The sequence below is a fragment of the Garra rufa genome, chromosome 12 (assembly GCF_049309525.1).
Source record: "Garra rufa chromosome 12, GarRuf1.0, whole genome shotgun sequence".
Lineage (NCBI taxonomy): Eukaryota > Metazoa > Chordata > Actinopteri > Cypriniformes > Cyprinidae > Garra > Garra rufa.
The window spans coordinates 27880839-27902731 of record NC_133372.1 but is presented as its reverse complement, the minus strand read 5'-3'; the positions used below and the strand labels follow the sequence as shown (position 1 = coordinate 27902731).

The window sequence follows — 21893 nt, the reverse complement described above, 5'->3', positions numbered from 1 at the left end:
GCGAGTTTGCATCTAACAATTCTGACCTTATTTCTCGCAATTGCGTTTATATCACAAAGTTTAAAAAAAAAAAAAATTTCGAGTTAAGAAAAAAAGTCAGAATTCTGACTTTATATAACGCTATACAGAGAAAGAATGTCAGAATTGTGAGATATAAACTTGAAATTGTGAGAAAGAAAATCTCATTTGAGAGTTTGCATCTCACAATTCTGACTTTATTCCTCGCAATTGCAGGTTTATATCACGCAGTTGTTAAAAAAAAAAAGTCAGAATTGCGAGTTTGTATCTTGCATTTGCAAGAAATATGTCAGAACTGTTAGAAAAAAAGTCACAATTACTTTTTTTTGTTTTACTTTTTTTCTTTTTTTTTAATTCCATGGCAAAAATGGGCTTTCATAACAGCACTCAGGTGAGACTTAAAGTTCAAACTATACTTGGACTCACATGGCAACTTTTTTTTTTGTGGTAATAAATGTACATTTCACTGCATAATTAAAACAAATTTGAGGAATATCTTCTCAACAAAGAAAACTGTACATGAACAACTTCACCTCAGGCTCACATAACTGAAATAAACCAGTCTCCAGATGGTTAGGCACTACTGAGTTCATGGGGGAGGAAAAAATTAATTTAACTGATAATAAATAAATAATCCAGCAGGAAGATCAAGCTCAACTTGCGTGGGGAAATCAATCAATGTTATATGACCTGCATATACGACAGGCGTGACCAGTGTGATAAATCCAGAACATGAATGTTGTCGGCAGTAAATCATGTTTCAATCTGCCCAGTCAGCACCACCCGAATCAAGGCTGACTGTGCGGCGTGTCCGGAGGCAGATAACAAAGTTGGCCCAGGCTGAGAATGGACAAACATGCCCTCTGAATTACAGGTTATGTCAACATACAGAGGATAAGCATCTTTGTCTGGTCAACCTTGACTAAATTAATAACCTTAAATAGCGGGGTTAGATCATACAGTAAGGCAGATTCCTCATAAATAGTATGCTTTGGTTATCGCCTTTTTTTAATTGAAAGTGCAATTAAATCTTATATGGACTTAATATAAGTGAAATCAGTGGGTCAACCATTAAATAAAGTTATTATTTTTGTTTTCTTTGCACACAAAAAGTATTCACGTAGCTTCATAACATCACGGTTAAACCACTGATGTCACATGGACTATTTTAACAACGTCCTAACGACCTTTCTGTGCACTGAACGTGGATCTAGTCTATGCAAGGTCAGAAAGCTCTCAGATTTCATCAAAAATATCTTAATTTGTGTTCTGAGGGTGAACAAAGGTCTTACCCATTTGGAACGACATGAGGCTGAGTAATTAAAGACAGAATTTTCATGTTTGTGTGAACTATTCCTTTAAATGTGTGCTATAAATACAAGTGCTACACATATAAAGTCTACATTTGAAGTCTCACTTGAAATGTAGTGGAGGCTTGTACTCGGAAACAGTGTTTGTTACCTTTTAGGGTGTCTTTGAATATTGTTGTGGACAATGTTGGAGTCGAAAAGGTCAAGAATTACTGATCTAGACAATCATACCTGTAAGTGGTGTTGGGCACATAAACGTCCCTGGCAGGGAACTCCAGCATCTCTTTTGTTGGCCGCACTCGACTGTCTGGGTAAGGCTTAACTTGGAGTAGATCAGGTGTCAGGCAATAGTGAGGGTTCTCGGGGGCTGGAGAGATGTCGATCTTCAGCTGGGCTAAGGGCAGTTAGTAAATAAGTTACATAAATGTTAATAAGGCCAAAATCTATTGCATAAACATGTCAAAAAAAGTTCTGTACCTGTAATGGGCCTCAGTCTACGCAGCACAGAGGATGGGCGCCTCATATCGGCTAGGAATTTGTAGAGATCTTCATCACTTAGTCGATCTCCTTCCTAATATATTAATAAAATATATTAAAATGTCAAAAGCAGAAGGATTTGTTAGCTTTAGCGGTCTGCCCTATGCAATGACCGGTAACTGGAGGACAGTCAACTTTCTATGAACAAGATCAATATTGGGATGTTTTGTTTTGTGAATAACAGCGTGACCTGTTTGAAGAAGTTGGTGACCGTCAGGGTGGCTGGTCTGAAGCTAGTCAGACTGCATGATTCATCTCCGCTGGTGGTTCTCTCAAGCGAACGACGTCCCACAATACTAGAGTTCCTCCGTTCGGACCATGAGCCTTTCCGTTCTGTGTAATGGTGACAAAGAGTTAAAACTTCAGTACTATACGATCAGATACAATGCTGTGGTATGGCATAAAGAGCAAAAATTAGATATGTGACTAGTCTTACTTCAGTCTTAAAGGGACACTTCACCCAAAAATAAAATTTCTGTCATTAATTACTTACCCTTGTGTCATTCCAAACCCATAAGACCTTTGTTTATCTTCAGAACACAAATTAAGATATTTTTGATCAAATCTAAGAGCTTTCTGATTCTGCATAGACACCAGTGCAACTGACACGTTCAAGACCCAGAAAGGTAGTAAGGACTAAAAATTACAGTTGAACTACTGATGTCACATGGACTATTGGTGGACTTACCACCTTTCTGGTACTTGAACGTCGTAGTTGCGTTGCTGTCTAGGCAGGGTCAGAAAGCTCTCAGATTTAATAAAAAATACCTTAATTTGTATTCTGAAGATGAATGAAGGTCTTACAGGTTTGGAACGACATGAGAGTGAGTAATTATTGACAGAATTTTAATTTTTGGGTGAACTATCCCTTTAAAGGAGTAGTTGACTTTCAGAACAAAATGTACAGATAATGTACTCACCTCCCTTATCATCCAAGATGTTCATGTCTTTCTTTCTTCAGTTGTAAAGAAATGGTGTTTTTTGAGGAAAACATTTCAGGATTTCTCTCCATATAATGGACTTCTATGGTGCCCCTGAGTTTGAACTTCCAAAATTCAGTTTAAATGCAGCTTTAAAGGGCTCTAAATGATCCCAGCCGAGGAAGAAGGGTCTTATCTAGCGAAATGATCGGTTATTTTCAAAAAACATTTACAACTTATATACTTTTTTAATCTTAAACGCTCGTCTTGCCGAGCTAGACGACGAGAATTTGAGATTAAAAAGTATATAAATTATTTTTTTTAGAAAATAACCCATCATTTTGCTAGATAAGACCCTTTTTTCCTCAGCTCAAGTTCAAACCTGGGGGCACCATAGAAGTCCATTATATGGAGAGAAATTTTGAAATGTTTTACTCAAAAAACAATTTCCTTACGACTGAAGACAGACATGAACATCTTGGATGACAAGGAGGTGAGTACATTATCTGTAAATTTTTGTTCTGAAAATTAACTACTCCTTCAAGTCTTACTTCATCACACATTAAAATGTTGTTCCGAAGAATAATTTCAAACTACACAAGTACAAGGTAAATATGCACAACCATGTGTGGCATTTAAAGACTCACCTGACAGCCCCATCTCCAGCTCTGTGTCTCTCTCTAGACTGCCGGCACTGTTCACTATGTTCATGAGGTGTATGGCCGTCCAGGCAAAGGGCATCCGATAACGCCCTAGTCGCTGGCAGAACTGTTCAGACTGACTGCGCAACTTCTCAAGCTTTTCCTTATTCTGTGGTACAAGAGAAGAAAAAATATAAGTCACCATGCTGGACTGAATTCTACCAGAAGCTGATGTATAAACTGTTTATGAACGGCTTACTTTGGCAGCATCTGACTCCTTAAAGACCATGTAGGGCTCAGCACACTCTCCAATGTCTCCCTGCTGTAGCACCTTCTCAAGCTGAAAGCAAACAGTGCAAATGAGCAATGATAGCACTGCTTTCAGTCAACACTAATCAAAACATTTAAATCAGTGGTTTAACAGTAATTTTATGAAGCTACAAGAATACCTTTTGTGCACAAAATGTGCGTCGTGGTACTCTTGTACAACGCACATCAAAGACTGACACAGAGAACAAAATTCTTGTAGCTTCATAAATTTACGGTGGAACTGCTGATGTCAGGTGGACTATTTCATTGATGTCCTTACTACCTTTCTGGGCCTTGATTGTGGTACTTGCATTGCTGTCTATGCAGGGTCAGAAGCTCCCTTTTCATGAAAAAAATCTTAATTTGTGTTCCAAAGATCTTACAGGTTTGGAACGACATTAGGGTGAGTAATTAATGACAGAATCTTGATTCAGAAACTATTCTAATGTTGATTTGGTGCTCAAGAAATCTTATTTTTTGGAAATCATGTTACTTTTCCCTCCTGGATTTATTGATTAACAGCATTCAAAAGAACAAAATATATTCTGCTTATGTTTCATGAATAAGTTTCTAAATGTTAGGAAGGATGCTGAACAATGTATCCAACCTTGATAACAAGGAAGACGTCTTGAGAAGGGTAGGTGATTGAAAAGACAGCAGAGCGGGCCAGTGTAGAGATAGCAGCAGATGGGATGTGCGGTCGCAGCATGGCCTTTGTTTGCTCAGAGTTCAAATCAAAGTAAAAGTTCTCTGATATCTGAGGATGAAGAGAGGAGAATGTTAGGATACATCAATGTCAGCGGAAGTGATGAGGAACGACTAAAATCTTAGAACAGCTAACTACTACCCTCTAGTGTTGAAATCAGTTACTAACGTCATGTGACATTTCCATTACACATAAATGTATCTGTAAAATCTAAATTTATTCTCATCAAATTTTGTTTTATATAGTTGGTTAAAAGTTTACATACACCTTGCAGAATCTTCAAAATGTAAATTATTTTACCAAAATAAGAGGGTTCATACAAAATGCATGCTATTTTTATTTAGTACTGAACTGAATAAGATATTTCACATAAAAGATGTTTACATATAGTCCACAAGAGGTTTAAATGCTCACTTATGCTCCAGAAGAAAAAAAGATGCATTAAGAGCCAGGGGTGTAAACTTTTGAACAGAATGAAGATGTGAACTTTTCTTATTTTGCCTAAAAATCATATATTTTTTCATTTCGTTGTGCCCTTCAGATGCTACAGAAGATACTTACGTTTCCCAAAAGACAAAATAGTTTTCACCCCAGCTCTTAATGCATTGTTTTTCCTTCTGGAGCATCAGTGAGCGTTTGACCCTTCTGTAATAGTTGCGTATGAGTCCCTCAGCTGTCCTCAGAGTGAAAAGATAGACCTCCGTGAAGTTGGCACCCCATAAAAAGAAATAATGACCAAAACTATGCCATTCGTTAGTGCTACGTTTGTGCTGATTTGTGCCGCAAAAACGAACGTTTGTGCTGGTTTGTTGTTTAAGATATTAAACATTATTTTTTTTGACCGTATGACGTCACTTTCCACCCCATGTTGTCCAAATCGCTCCAAACCGGCGCAGTTCGTTTGTGCTCGATTTGTGCCCGTTTGTGCCGTTAAAATAAACACTGTATCTGTTTTCCTTCCCTAGATATAACCAAAATATTTTCGGGGCTGTGACGTCACTCTCCACCCCAGTTCCTCTAAATCACACAAAACTGGTGTCATTCGTTTGTGCTCGATTTGTGCCCGTTTGTGCCGTTGAAATGAACGTCAAATATATTTCCATTTCTTAGAAATAACAAAAACAATTCGGGGCAGTGACGTCACTCTCCACCCCATGTCGTCCAAATCTTTCCAAACCGGTGCCGTTCGTTTGTGCTCGATTTGTGCCCGTTTGTGCCGTTAAAACAAACCTGGTATCTCCGAGCCCTTCTTAAATATAATGGGGGAAAATACTTGTTTGGGACTGTTAGGTAACTCTCCACCCCATATCGTCTAAATCTAGCCAAAAGGTGCCATTCGTTTGTGCTCGATTTGTGCCCGTTTGTGCCGCTAAAATAAACATTGCATCTAATTCTCTTCCTTTGAAATAAACAAGCAGGGTGTTTTATAGCATATTTTACACGGAGCTCCTGCAGATTTACACTGCACTTACAGTGTATAAATAATATTATGAGATTAATAATAATAATAAAAAAGAAATTAGAACAGAAACATGAAATTACAGAAAAAAATACAATGACACTTTTGAATGTGAAACTAAATTGCCAATAGATGACAGCATGCTCCTGTTTTAATGAGTGAGTCGTAAGTCATTTATTCAATGGAGGTATGAAACACGGCTGATTCAATCTGGAAGGAAGAACTGTTTTTATGAATGGGTCAGTGAATTACAAATAGAACCAGTCCAAATCGCCTCAACCCGGTGCGTCTACAGTACTTCTATACTCTTTGATATTATGTCGTGGCCACGAGATATTAATTCGTGGGAACGACATCCTTATGTCGTGAGACGATAGATGCAACGATGAGGGAACGACATGCATTTCTCGAGGCCACGAGTTAAGTACATAAACAAACCTGCGTGACCATAGTACCCCCGATTAGATAGGTTTATTAGTATTTTATTTTGAGTTAAATGATTGTATCAATTATTCTAGAAATTAATACAATATTAAATTATTATATTAACAATAGGCGATGCTGTCTGTGCGCGACGTAGAGAGCATTCAAAAGTTTATCATGAATAAATAAAGTGCATCAAATAAAATGGCCCTACAAGAAATATTTTATGCATCCCACAATCTTGTCCATTAACTGATCCTATTTTTTCCGTAATATTTTTTTATTATTCGTTTATATTCGTTATTTTTCCTTTTATTTCGATTTCTAGATATTCTAGATTTAGACGATATGGGGTGGAGAGTTACCTAACAGTCCCAAACAAGTATTTTCCCCCATTATATTTAAGAAGGGCTCGGAGATACCAGGTTTGTTTTAACGGCACAAACGGGCACAAATCGAGCACAAACGAACGGCACCGGTTTGGAAAGATTTGGACGACATGGGGTGGAGAGTGACGTCACTGCCCCGAATTGTTTTGTTATTTCTAAGAAATGGAAATATATTTGACGTTCATTTCAACGGCACAAACGGGCACAAATCGAGCACAAACGAATGACACCAGTTTTGTGTGATTTAGAGGAACTGGGGTGGAGAGTGACGTCACAGCCCCGAAAATATTTTGGTTATATCTAGGGAAGGAAAACAGATACAGTGTTTATTTTAACGGCACAAACGGGCACAAATCGAGCACAACGAACTGCGCCGGTTTGGAGCGATTTGGACAACATGGGGTGGAAAGTGACGTCATACGGTCAAAAAAATAATGTTTAATATCTTAAACAACAAACCAGCACAAACGTTCGTTTTTGCGGCACAAATCAGCACAAACGTAGCACTAACGAATGGCATAGTTTTGGTCATTATTTCTTTTTATGGGGTGCCAACTTCACGGAGGTAAAAGATAGATCTCAAAATCATACAGTCATTTATGGAAAGGGTTTAAATACACAAATACACATACAAAATGCTGAAAAACCAAAGAATTTGTGGGACCTTGAGGATTTTCCTGAAGAACAGTTGTTTGACTTTTCAGGACAAACAAGGGACTCATGAACAACTATCAGCTGTGGATCATTCAGGTAACAACACAGTATTAAGAATCAAGGGTATGTAAACTTTTGAACAGGGTCATTGTTATGAATTCAACTACTATTTTCTCATGAACTATGTAAACATATTTTATGCTAAATGTATTATTCAGGTTAGTACTAAATAATTTTTACTTATTTTGGTAAAACAATTAACATTATACAGATTCTTCAAGTTTTATGTAAACTTTTGACCTTAACTGTAAATGTAATTTTAAAAGACACAATTTAAAAAGGGAAAAAGCTGTGTCTATTTTTACGACACCATAATTCACATTAACAGTGCATTAATTCATATTTATTATGTTAAATTTCTACAAATTTTAACACTACATCACACAGGAAATTATAGCAGCTCACCTTCTTCTTTTCTTTGACATCATATAAGGCCAAACTTGCAAATATTGGCTCAATTTCTATCTCAAACCTTTAAAGGAAGAAGAGAATCATATCAGCAACATTGTAGCCATTACATTTACATTTCAGTCCACAAAAGCTATTTCCCACTTACTTCAAGGACAAGCACTTGACAAGAAGCCTTTGACCAAAATGTTCTTTTGGAACATCAGGCACACAGTGGCGCTCAATGGGTTCTTCCTACATGAGAAAAAAAAAAGTGTTTTGGGTAATCCGTGTCTTTAGACACAATATTTAAAACATTGAAACAAAATATCTCTACCTCATCCAAAGCAGGATGCAGTGCAAAGAGCTCTCTGTGACGGTTTGACTTGCGCTGGTCCTCATTGTGGCGGTCGATTTCCTCATTGGGTACTCGATCCAGAAGATGAGGCAGCAGAGCATCAGGTTGAGAGTTCTTCAGGTCAAATATACTGCAAGCCCAGCTGCCACGTGGAGTGTCATCAATTGACATAGACCTTCGTTTCAGATCATCCTGTGTCAAGCAAAAGTCAGAGTTTATATTCAAAATGAAACTCACTGGTATATTGTGCAATCATTCAACTGGGCTTAAAAAATCTTTACATAACACGCAATGCAACAGTAGCAAAGACAGATTTACCTGATCATCCTGATAGCTGCTGTGGTCTGGCAACTCATCAGACTCAAAAACCTGTTTGGGTAAACCTCTCTGCCTCTCCTTCTGCTTATCCAAAGTGTTGGGATTAAACGCGGTGCCCAACTTGTGGTACCTGTGCATTCAAAAGACTTTATTACTGTCACGGATTGGTCAGGTTCTGCACCCACAATCACTCCCAGATCACCGTCACCTGAATATTGATTAATGAACACCTGCACGTAATCATCACCAGCACATAAAAGACACTCTCCACACACCACTCATTGTCCGGGCTCGTTCCAGAGAAAGCGGACTTCCAGTAACTCTTGGCGAGTATCACTATCGAGATTACTTACCCAATTGTACTTACCTTATCTCTGTCTCGTTCCAGTCTTCCAAGCGCCAGTCCTCTGTGTCTTCTCAGTATCCTGTCATTAGCGGTGTGTGGCCGTAAGCTGACTTCCGCGTCAGCGGAGGGTGGTGGATCCACGAACTCTCTGAACCCCTCTGGCTTTCGTTCTTGGAATCCTCCAGTCTCGCCACCTAAAACGGAAAGGACCTGTTACTCTCTTCACGTTACCATCCAGCTCAGTATTCATCACTTCAAGTCTTGCTCACCTTCACGAACTCACCATTCACCTCCGGCACTGCTGCTTGTATAAATAAAACACCTTTTGTATAACACTTACCTTCTTGTCCCGTCTGCTTCATAACAGAAGCCCGGACCATAACAGTAAGCAGCATGAGTGCTCAGGATCCATTCCAGGAACTGGTGGATAATCTGCGGAAGGTTTTGTTGTCATCCCCATCTGTCACCTCTTCCGCACCACCGGCACCCGTACCTCCATGCACTTCTTCGGAACCACCATCCAGTCCCATGGCCCGACCAGCGCCCTACGCTGGCGGGGCGGAGGAGTGCAATGGATTTCTACTGCAATGTTCTCTTGTCTTTACTATGCAACCAGCGCTCTATCCTACAGACCAGTCTAAAATAGCGTTTATCACCTCTCTTCTCACAGGACCAGCTTTGAAGTGGGCCGAATCGATGTGGCAGCAAAGCGGGCCGACCACTCGTTCCATCCAGGCATTCATCAATCACTTCAAAGAAGTGTTCAACCGTACAGACGGGGAAGTATCAGCGGGTGAGCAGCTCTATCACTTATCACAAGGATCGATGTCCACTCATGAGTATGCTTTACGGTTTCGAACCCTAGCCGCTGCCAGTGGATGGAACGAGCGGTCGTTGCTGACCACCTATCGTCTCGGGCTCGAACCCCGTCTTCGCCTCCAACTAGCTGCGTTGGATGACGCTATGGGTCTGGAGCGTTTCATACAGCAATCCATCAGATGTTCTGACCGCATGCAATCATATCAGACTCTCTCCGATGTCTCTCCTAATGCACTCCTCCGCCCAGTGGAGACCGCCAGCCCTCCAGAACCAGAGCCGATGATACTTGAATCTGGTAGACTATCATCCGCTGAGCGACAGAGAAGGCTGACCCGGGGTCTGTGTCTCTATTGTGGAGCCAGTGGGCATGTTCGGATGAAATGCCCCCTTCGTCCTGTTCCTACCGCGGTGAGTGTCATCCAATCCGAAGTTGAAAAGATGTATCCTCTGTCTACATGTGTTCAGTTAACTACCTCCACATCTTCTGTCATAGCCCACGCTCTCATCGACTCCGGGTCAGCGGGAAACTTCATCTCGGGGAGCCTCTGTCGCCAGTTACAGCTCCGAACCGAAGCTTCGTCGAGCGTCTACCAGATTCAACCCATAACACGTTCTATCACAGCACGACCCCGTATCCATCGTAAATGCCAATCCATCCAACTTCAGATAGGAGCTCTTCACCAAGAACTCATCCAACTTCTGGTTCTGGAGGGGGCCACCATGGACATCATCTTGGGGCGCCCGTGGCTGGTGAAGCACAATCCCATCATCTCTTGGGGCAATGGAGAGGTAATCCGGTGGGGTCATGACTGTTTTCCAGAGTGCTTTCCAGAAGCTCCACGCCCTATACCAAGACCCATTCCTGTCTGCGCCACATCCATCGAGAGCCCTTTGGAGCAACGATCCACCGAGGTTCCGGATACCTACTCCTCTTTCCAGGACGTCTTCTGCCCCAAGAGAGCTTCCCAGCTACCTCCCCATCGGCCATGGGACTGCGCCATAGACCTGATTCCTGATGCTCCTTTGCCCAGAGGAAGGATCTACCCGTTGTCACTTCCGGAGACTAAGGCCATGGAGGAGTATATTCACGAGGCTCTCCAGCAAGGATACATTCGTCCCTCCACTTCTCCCGCTGCATCCAGCTTCTTTTTCGTGGCGAAAAAGGATGGAGGGCTGCGGCCGTGTATTGACTACCGCATCCTGAATCAAGCCACAGTCAAGTTCAAATATCCCCTTCCTCTCGTCCCAGCGGCCCTCGAACAACTCCGGTCAGCCACCATCTTCACGAAATTGGACCTCCGCAGCGCTTACAATCTGGTGAGAATACGGAAGGGGGATGAGTGGAAGACGGCCTTCGTGACCCCTACAGGCCACTATGAGTATTGCGTCATGCCCTATGGCCTGGTCAACGCCCCTTCCGTATTCCAAAACTTCATGCATGAAGTCCTCCGGGAGTTTCTCCATCGGTCAGTAATTGTCTACATTGACGATATCCTCATCTACTCCCGGAGTGAGACTGAACACATCCACCACGTTGCGGAGGTCCTCCAGAAACTCAGGGAACACCAACTCTTCTTGAAAGCAGAAAAATGTTCATTCCACCTTCCATCCGTTCAATTCCTGGGATACATCATCGACCGTGAGGGTATTCGTATGGACGAGAGGAAGGTGTCATCTGTCATGTCCTGGCCAAAACCCTCTTCTGTCAAAGAACTCCAGAGATTCCTCGGTTTTGCTAATTTCTACCGCCGTTTCATTCAAGGTTATAGTATCATCACAACTCCATTAACCAACCTACTCAAAGGAAAACCAACCAAACTTACCTGGAACCCCGAAGCCGCCGCAGCCTTCCAATCCCTCAAGGACGCCTTCACCCAGACTCCTATTCTGCGCCATCCAGATCCAGACCTTCCTTTCGTGGTGGAGGTGGATGCATCAACCTCGGGAGTCGGAGCGGTTCTCTCCCAACATCACGGAACTCCACGTTTACTCCATCCATGTGCCTACTTCTCCCGGAAGTTCAGCCCGGCGGAGAAGAACTATGACATCGGCAACCGGGAACTTCTCGCCATCAAGCTCGCCCTGGAGGAGTGGCGACACTGGTTGGAGGGAGCCAATCATCCTTTCCTGGTACTCACAGATCATAAAAACCTCCAATACCTCCGTGATGCAAAAAGGCTGTGCCCACGTCAGGCCAGGTGGGCACTGTTCTTTTCAAGGTTCCACTTCTCCATCTCCTATCGTCCCGGTCCAAAAAATATAAGAGCAGATGCCCTGTCTAGAATCCACGACTCCACTGATTCCACTGAACCTCCCAGCAATATCCTCCCACAAGACATCTTCATCAACCCCATCGAATGGTCTGCTCCCCCTAGTGTCGCTACTCCTGCTCCTCGCCCTCCGCCGGGCTGCCCTCCTGATCGACGTTACATTCCTAGGACACAACGGGTAGATCTCATTCGCTCCATCCACACTTCCCTGGGCACTGGACATCCCGGGACCAACAACACCCTCTCGCTGCTATCCGAGCGCTTCTGGTGGCCTGGGATGGCAAGGGATGTGCAGCGGTTCATCCAGGGGTGCAAGGAGTGTGCCATGTCCAAAAGTCCCAGGCATTTGCCCGCAGGTAAACTCCATCCCTTGCCAATCCCGAACCGCCCCTGGTCACACCTGGGAGTGGATTTTATGACGGACTTACCAGCATCGGATGAAAACACCTGCATCTTTGTTATAGTGGATCGATTCTCCAAGTTCTGCAAGTTACTGCCCCTGAAAGGACTACCCACTGCCTTTGAAGCAGCCCAACTCCTGTTCAATCACGTCTTCCGTCAGTATGGAATACCTGAGGATATTGTATCGGACCGCGGTCCTCAGTTTATCTCCCGTCTATGGAAATCCTTCTTCCGTCTCCTAGGTGTGACCGTCAGCCTCTCCTCTGGCTATCATCCGCAGTCCAATGGCCAGACGGAGAGGAAAATCCAGGAAGTGGGGCGGTTCCTCCGGACCTTCTGCCACAACCACCAGAACTCCTGGAACCAGTTCCTGGGCTGGGCAGAGTATGCCCAAAATTCACTGCGGCAACCGTCCACCGGCCTCACACCATTCCAGTGCGTTCTCGGATTCCAACCACCGCTATTTCCCTGGAATGGTGAACCATCTGAGGTCCCCGCAGTGGATCTCTGGTTCCGGGAGAGCGAGAGGGTCTGGGACGAAGCACACCACCACCTACAGAGGGCAGTACGCAGACAGAAAGCCTTCGCGGATCGGAGGAGGGCCCCAGCCCCAGAATTCAGGCCAGGCGATCAAGTGTGGCTTTCCACTCGAGATATCCGTCTGCGACTGCCCTCCAAGAAATTAAGTCCCAGGTTTGTTGGTCCCTTCAACATCCTGGAACAGGTCAACCCCGTCACCTACAGGCTTCAACTCCCACCTGAATATCGCATTCACCCCACCTTCCATGTCTCACTACTGAAACCATTTCATCCACCTCTCACTCTCTCCACAGAACCTGACCACGAAGAAGAACCTCCTCCCCCCCTCATGCTGGAAGATGGAGCCGTCTACTCCGTCCGGGAGATTCTCCGGTCTCGTCGTCGTGGTGGTCTACTCGAGTACCTGGTTGACTGGGAGGGTTATGGACCAGAGGAGAGGTCATGGGTCCCAAGAGATGATATTCTAGATCCCACGCTCACTGAGGAGTTCCACGCTAGTCATCCTGAGTTCCCTGCACCCCGAGGACGAGGTAGACCACCACGGCGCAAGAGACTTCGGCCCTCAGGAGCGGGCCCTGGGGAGGGGGGTAGTGTCACGGATTGGTCAGGTTCTGCACCCACAATCACTCCCAGATCACCGTCACCTGAATATTGATTAATGAACACCTGCACGTAATCATCACCAGCACATAAAAGACACTCTCCACACACCACTCATTGTCCGGGCTCGTTCCAGAGAAAGCGGACTTCCAGTAACTCTTGGCGAGTATCACTATCGAGATTACTTACCCAATTGTACTTACCTTATCTCTGTCTCGTTCCAGTCTTCCAAGCGCCAGTCCTCTGTGTCTTCTCAGTATCCTGTCATTAGCGGTGTGTGGCCGTAAGCTGACTTCCGCGTCAGCGGAGGGTGGTGGATCCACGAACTCTCTGAACCCCTCTGGCTTTCGTTCTTGGAATCCTCCAGTCTCGCCACCTAAAACGGAAAGGACCTGTTACTCTCTTCACGTTACCATCCAGCTCAGTATTCATCACTTCAAGTCTTGCTCACCTTCACGAACTCACCATTCACCTCCGGCACTGCTGCTTGTATAAATAAAACACCTTTTGTATAACACTTACCTTCTTGTCCCGTCTGCTTCATAACAATTACCAGTATGTAAAAAGACACTTATAAATTGATTAAATGTTCCATCCAAACCAGCAAGTTTTTTTTATTATTATTAGAAATGACACAGACGTCTCCCAGAAGATAAGACGATTTACAAGAGGCATTATTGTGGGAAAAAAAATAATGATTATGATAATTAATTAATAAACTCATCTTTTATTTACATTTGAACAAAAAGTGGAATGTCCAAAATTATTGACAGTGGGGATGGTGTTCTTAGGGTTGAAGGCTTCTCCTTTTTTACGCCAAATGAAGGCTACATCATTGTGGCCAAACAATTAAATTTTTGTTTCATCTGACCATAAAACAGAAGACCAGAAGTCTTCTTTGTCCAGATGAGCATTTGCAAAGGCCAAGCTGGCTTTTGTGTGCCTTATCTGGAGAAGTGATGTCCTCCTTGGTCTGTGTCCATGGAACCCAGCGCTGTGCAGTGTCCGTTGGACTGTCTGCCTTGAGATGTTGCCACCAGCAGAGCCCAGATTCATCAGGATGGCCTTGGTGATGATCCTTGGATTCTTTTTTTTACCTTTCTCACTATCCTCCTGGCCAGCACAGGTGTCACTTTTGGCTTCCGACCACGTCCTCTGAGATTTTTCACAGTACGTCTTGGATTTTTTAATAATACTTTGCACTGTAGCCACTGGAACTTCAAAACATTTAGATATGGTCTTATAGCCCTTTCCTGACTTGTGAGCAGCCACAATGCGCAGCCGCAGGTCCTTAGTGAGCTCCTTTGTCTTAGCCATGACTGTCCACAAACCAACAGCAGAGAGCTTTTGTTTTTCACCTGTTGAGTTGATTAAAACAGCTGTTCTCAATGAATCAGGGCAATTAGGATGCTTTAGAACAGCTTGGACTATTTGGAACGGTATAGAACTTTGGATTTTCCCATAGACTGTGACAGTTTGCAAAGGGTATGAATAATTTTGGACATGCCCCTTTTTGTTCAAATGTACATAAAAGCTGAGAAATATTTTTTTCCACAATGATGCCTCTTGTACATTGTCTTATTATCTTTTGGGAAAAGCCTGTGTCATTTCCGGTCAAAAAAAAAACTTGCTTATTGGTTTAATAAAAGTAACATTAAGTCTGAATTTGCCAGGGGTATGAATAATTTTGGGCTTGACTGTATGTGTTAAATAAGTAATAACTAATTAAAATAAGTCACTACTCACTTTTAAGCATTACTTTATGTAATGAGTATTTGACATAGTAATGCTAAAATTCAGTTCTGTGGTGCTTTGTCAATGATGAATAAAATGACATAAAATCAGTTCACACAATTATATGTGAAAGTTTAGGCTTAAGCTAAACTTTCAACCATAATGACAGTAATTACTTCACTTCCATTTACTTTTCTCACAATGACTGGGTAATAATACTCAGTATATGTTTGGATTACTATCCATGGTTACAAAAACAACCATTAAATGATCTCAGTCAAGAATCTCAGGATAAGTTTGGGCTTATCAATTAAGAATAACGAAAGTAACAGATTCACAGTAACTTACGAAGGCCCTATAAATATCTCTGAAGCTGCTTGAGTTTGCCTCCAGAGCAGAATTAAAAGTCCCAGTGAAAAGTATTATAAAAGCAGCATACTGGAGAAAGACTGTAGGCAAAATGCACTTGAATTCCTCTTTGTCATTTATGAGGAGGCCCACACGAAATTTGTGCCTGCAGAAATCCACAGACAGTGTTGCAGATACCAAGAGGCACTAAGAACGTAACGCTTTCAGCTCAACTCATTTTCCATATTTAAAAACCCATGTATCAGGAGAAAAAGGCTGCATGAATTCTAAAGAGAGAACAGATGTAAGGAGGAAATCTGTCAAGCATCATACTTGCGGTTAAAGACGGCCCAGTCCTCAGTGTAAGACCGGATGCAGTCTCTGACGTGTGGATCGTTCTCACTGGAAAATTATTTAAGAGGAGGAACAAGTAAAATATGTTAGATCAGTATGCCTGCGTACCATAATAATAAATAAATACTACTATTTATGTTCAAACAATATGTGACCTAGACCACAAAACCAGTCATAAGGGTACATTTTTTTAAATTAAGATTTATCATCAAGCTGAATAAATAAGCTTCTTTCGATGCATTGTTTGTTAGGATAGGACAATATTTGAAAATCTGAAATATGAGGATGCGAAAAAAAATCCAAATATAAAAAAAAAACACTTTAAAGTTGTCCAAATGAAGTTCTTAGCAATGCATATTACTAATCAAAAATTAAGTTTTGATATATTTATAGAAGGAAATGTATAAAATATCTTCATGGAACATGATCTTTACCTAATATGCTAATGATTTTTGGCATAAAAGAAAAATCATTTGACTCATACAGTGTATTTTTGGCTACTGCTACAAATATACCCGTGCTACTTAGATTGGTTTTGTGGTCCATGGTCACATACATTTATTTAAAACCCCAAAAAAAGGGTTTAGGCCTAAATGACTATTGAGATAATAACAGCATGGATTATAAAACTGACATACTAACGCATGCCTCATTCTTCGAAACAATCCACCATGAACACACTTACCCCTCCTCAGGCACAGCCTGGCCAAGAGTTCGGCACTCTCTTGGCGTGTAAAGCACTTCAATATCATCTGGAGGAAACTCGATCAGATCTCTCAGAGGTCCTGACTCTATGAGGGGAGGGTGTGTTATCAAATACTCTTCAAAATCCACTGGCTCTACAGCCTCTGTTAGAGGAATCTGTAGGGAGAAATCCAAAGGGGAACAGAAAGAGAATGTGAGATTATTGTGCTATTTTTAAAGAAAGACAGCATTGCACTGAAGGGCTTGTGGTAAACACTCTTTGAAGTGTCAATCTCTTAGATTTCACAGCAAAAAGTATATTCTCTTTGAAATGTGGTACTTACAGCATTGCTAGTTGCATTCCCTCCCACACTGAGGTTTTTGAGAAGTTGAGGCGAGCCTCCGTACTGACCAGCAATCTGCTTTCTGACTTCAGCCGCTACAGTCCTGGAGAACAACAAGACAGCGTAGACGGCATTATAACACAAACCAGAAGAGACTCCATTGACCTGACTGTCATCTCACTCTGTGCAAATAACAACAAAGGTTATGTTCAGAGTGAAATACTCAGTTACTATAAACAGTACTGTTCAAAAGTTTGAGATCATAGGGCCCCATGACGGAATCATGGAATCCAGTCATAAAAATGGAATTTACTGTATAATCCGGAATGTCGTGTAAATTGTCAAATTTTGGATGAATAAATCAAAAGTAGGTCAGTACACTTTTATCAAAATGTGATATGGACTAGTGTCTATGAATATTGAGCTGCAAAAATGGTATTTAAATATGAATCCTGCATGTTCTGTGTGTCTGTGTAAATGAATGGTGCAGACGTTGGTTTCGTTTACTACACACATGACGCTTGTGGTGTTTTTTTAGCCTCTGTCGCCTCAATATGAAGTACACTTTAGGAGCATTTCACCATTTCCTTTCGTAACTATCGTTACGTCACATACAAACACAAACTAAAGGTGTTCACAGCAACCTGTCAAAATAAAAATGTGGTTTAACTTGAAGAAACTGTGACAGAAATATATTACTTAATGTAATGATAGTACTACTACTAACAATAAAATTAAATATTTACTAGAAAAATGATTTACCAGTATTTATTTACCAGAACAATGTAAATATACAACGCAGTCTTTCTAAAATAAATAAATAAATAATAATAAAAATTAACAATAAATTATTTTATAACGTTAACTAATTAGAGGCTTTTCATTATTAAAATTTAATGAAACTGTAATCCAGAAAATTAATGGAATACACAGAATTTGGTAAAAATAAAACTGATTATGAGAAAAACAATTAAGCGTATTTCACAGGGCCTTAAAATGTAATTCAAATGTAATTTCTGTTAAACTTTCAATAAACTGGTTGTTTTCATTTCATGATTTCAATCAATTAGACATGCTTTTTGATTGATTTTTTTTTTAACCATTAAAACAGTCTAGAAAATTAGAAGGGGAAAATGTTAGAATAAGGATCATTTGACACCAAAGACTGGAGTATTAGCTGCAAATTCAGTAAAATTCAAAATATAATAGAAAACATAATTTCTAATAATACATTTAACTTTCTGTGTTTTTACTGTATTTTTAATCAAATACATGCAGCCTTTCAAAATCATACCAACCCCAAACTTTTGAATGGTATACAGAATGCTGTATGCAATGATAAATCAAATGTGTACAACATTGTTGTCAAATAACCTCACTACATTGCATCATTTTTAATTCAGTGCCAACGAATCATCACATAGAAAATAAATATGGTTATTTCTAGTGGTGGGCTGTTATCTGCGTTAACATGCTGCGTTAACGTGAGACTCTTATCGGGCGATAAAAAAAAATATCTATTCTCAATGTTGGGTTGGGAGATGGGTCTATACCAGGCAAGATAAGATGACTTTAACCTTGTTAGTTTAGCGCGGATGTATATCTAGCAGAATTGCACTGTAGGGGGCGAGAACGAGTCTTCGAACCTGTGTGTATGCCTATTGCAAGCCGTTGTGACTTTTATTCCTTCTAGGGATATGACTTCTTGATATCAGCAATTATATCAAACGTGATTTGCTAACATGAATGCAGCTATGAAGCCGCCGGGTTTGCTTCAGGGCAGGGGCTTTGCTAGACCCTTTTTACTGGGGCACGTGCCCCAGTGAAAATCTCAAATTTGAGTTATAATTTACTTTGATAATCCCGAAATAAAGACATTAAACGCTTCTAAAAGCAACGCAGTTTAACCGAAGACTATGCACGCAGATATCCATGCCCGTGCGCGTCTGTGTATTTAACTGCAACGCGCACGTCACGCAGCCTTTTACGCAGAAGTACATGCAGTGTAGGAATAGTTGGTCACACAAGTTTGTATAGTTAATTGTGTTGTAAATGCAATTATCAAGCAGTTTGTGATGCATTTACGAAACAGGAGATGAGCCCCTGGTCCATTGCGCCACCTGGCTTGAGAAACCCATTCTCAAAGACTTACTTTTAGTCATTATTTGGGTAGCACACATATTCTGAATGCCTTCGGCAGAATTCAAATTAGCCGTTTTAATCTACATTAATCTAGATTAATTCCAAGATTACAGTGAGATTAATCTAGATTAAAAAAATTAATCTATGCCCACCACTAGTTATTTCACATTTTTGTATGTGAAAAACCTTTATTAACATGAACAAACAAGTGAGTCAAGAAAGACTTGATATTATGTCCAGATTATTCACCCCACTGAAAATAGTTTGATAAGTACAGTACAGCAGTACGCATTCCAGGTATTCCAAGCATACAGAAAACTCCAACCATATTGCGTACAGTATACAAACTGCTCACTGCTAAAATGGTACAAGTAGTATGATATTCCAAATATAGCCAAAGTCTTTTTAGCAAAAGATCTTTTTTTTGGCCCAGACTTCTGAAAAGAACATCAATCTATGACACACACTAATAGAGCAAACTGGGTTCAAAAAAATAATTGTGGCCACTACTTTCTACATTTTTCATTAATTTGACAGTTTTAGTTTATGGTATTGGAAATATCCGTCAAAGTATTGTACTGAACAAAGTACTGATTTTAAATTTTCTGATAATTTACTCACCCCCATGTCATCCAAGATGTAAATGTCTTTCTTCAGGTGAAAATAAATTAAATGTTTTGAAGATGCATTGAAACTGCAATTTGGACCCCATTGAAGTCCACTATATGGAGAAAAATCCTGAAATGTTTTCCTCGAAAACCTTAATTTCTTTTTACTGAAGAAAGAAAGACATGAACATCTTGGATGGCATAGGAGTGAGTAAATTATCATGAAATTTTAATTTTGGAGTAAACTAATCATGTACAATGACCATGCACAAATCACACCTGTAATCTAGCAGGAAAAGTCAGCACAAAAACATATTCACAAATCTTGTAATGAGACTAGGCTCTGCAGGGTCATACCAAAATACACATAAGCCCTTCCAATAGGTTAGACAGACAAAGATAGACCAGAGTAACAAAAAAAAGACTGTAATATATTATTATTACTATATTAAGCTTATTATTCAGTTTTCACAGCCTTAATTTCAGGCCTGTAAAGTACAAATAGAAAAAATACCTCCAAGCTTTGAAAGAAATCAATGTGTCTCATCTATTGAATCCTTTTCGTCCCAAGTGAGACATAAGACATATTCCCCCGGTTTCACAGACAAGGCTTAAACCTAATCCTAGACTAAAATGTAAATCTGAGCTGTTTCAACTGAAAGAAACTTGCTGTCTTGCACTGACTGATCTTAAAATATATCAATGCCTTTGTTTTGTCTCAAGATGCACATTGGTAATGTTTTTATCTAAGCAAGTTTATAAAACATTTCTTAAATGTCCTAATTGAACTATGGTCTAATCCTGGTTTAGTCTAAGCCCTGTCTGTGAAACAGGGCCACATTGTCTACAGTAAGAACCAAATTTACAGCATTATCAGAATGTCTTCGTTGTGCCATAGCATACAGGTCAATATCTCTAATCATATTTCTTTAAGAATACATTTAGAATGACATATTCTGAAACAAAACCCCACCCCCTGTGCCCTTGTTGGTTCTGGGACCTTTATTTAGGCTGGACATTCCTGAAGAGGGAACAGATGATTAGCCCACGCGGATGTGTTGTTTACCAAGGCACCGGCTAACACCATGACTTTCAGTGCATATTTCACACATCTCCGAAAACGTCTTGCACTTAAGTAAACAGAGCCACGAGAAACAGGCTTACGAGAAAAGCTTGCATATTTCATTCAATAAAGTGGGGAACTTCAAGAGTTTTAGAGCTTTCAGTTTTGATTTGACTGTGTAAAATACATTTAGATAGACATTGACTTTTTCTAGGGGAAATACCTATATTGTCTTATGAATAAAACAAAACACAGCATTTTCCTTGATCATGTCAATAAACACGTTTTTCTATTTGGTTAAACAGCAAGTAACGAATGGAATCAAGATTGCAGGTGCCACTAAGTCTATATTGAACTGATCTAATCATCCTATTACACGTCACAGACAAGACAACAGCATTTTCAAGCATCTGGGAAATGCCAAGACTGTGGAAACCACCAGGGAGCCTAAAAGGTCACTTCCTTTTTTTAAATCCATGAGGTTTAATCTCTGACTTAACATCACAAAGGAAACCTCAACTGAAAAGAGATGTTTTAAGCCATTGATGAGACTTAATTATAGTCTATTATTATAACCCAGCGTCCCTGCGCCACAAATTGTGGGCTACTAGCCAAAATCTGAACAGATCTAAACATTAATCACATAGTGTCAACACAGTGAAAAGTAACTGCTTGGAATTTAATCATACATTGTGTGTCAAGTCATTCTGGATCTTAGTCTTTAATGGCTTTACAGCAATGCAAATCATCAATATCATGCAAGAACATCTGAACACTTGTCAGCTGATGGTGTTTTCCATAATACACCAGAAATGATTATGCATAATTATTATTCATGATCTCCAGCCTTTGTTTACAGTATTTAAGTCTAAGTTAGAAGTTTAAGTTGTAATCAAAGCCGTGGGTGCACTATACATGTTATATGACTACAATACTAATATATACCATATGATTGCATACTGACAGCATAACATCTCATGATGTGTCAGTATGTCAAGCCATCGCCTCACAAACCCTAAATACCGCATTTCATTGATTCAGCCTAGTCTGCATCGTTAAACCCCTAGTTGGATTTAACAAAAGTCGCATTTATGGATTATAAACCCAGGGATAAAGACTGTTTTTAATGCACAGAAGCACAAAGGCATCA

General features: G+C 40.7%; 1 protein-coding gene across 1 annotated transcript in view; it reads right to left on the bottom strand.

The window, feature by feature from the left end:
- dock7 (dedicator of cytokinesis 7) overlaps window positions 1-21893 on the bottom strand; it is a 70235-nt gene that overhangs the window by 47907 nt on the left and 435 nt on the right. The window contains exons 2-14 of the mRNA XM_073852550.1: window positions 16931-17033; window positions 16588-16763; window positions 15882-15950; window positions 8490-8619; window positions 8151-8363; window positions 7983-8068; window positions 7832-7898; window positions 4343-4492; window positions 3686-3766; window positions 3433-3595; window positions 2056-2198; window positions 1806-1899; window positions 1560-1722 (exon numbers count right to left, since the gene is read on the bottom strand). Of these exons, the coding sequence (XP_073708651.1) occupies window positions 1560-1722; window positions 1806-1899; window positions 2056-2198; window positions 3433-3595; window positions 3686-3766; window positions 4343-4492; window positions 7832-7898; window positions 7983-8068; window positions 8151-8363; window positions 8490-8619; window positions 15882-15950; window positions 16588-16763; window positions 16931-17033 (1638 nt within the window). The remainder of the gene's footprint in view (window positions 1-1559; window positions 1723-1805; window positions 1900-2055; window positions 2199-3432; window positions 3596-3685; window positions 3767-4342; window positions 4493-7831; window positions 7899-7982; window positions 8069-8150; window positions 8364-8489; window positions 8620-15881; window positions 15951-16587; window positions 16764-16930; window positions 17034-21893) is intronic.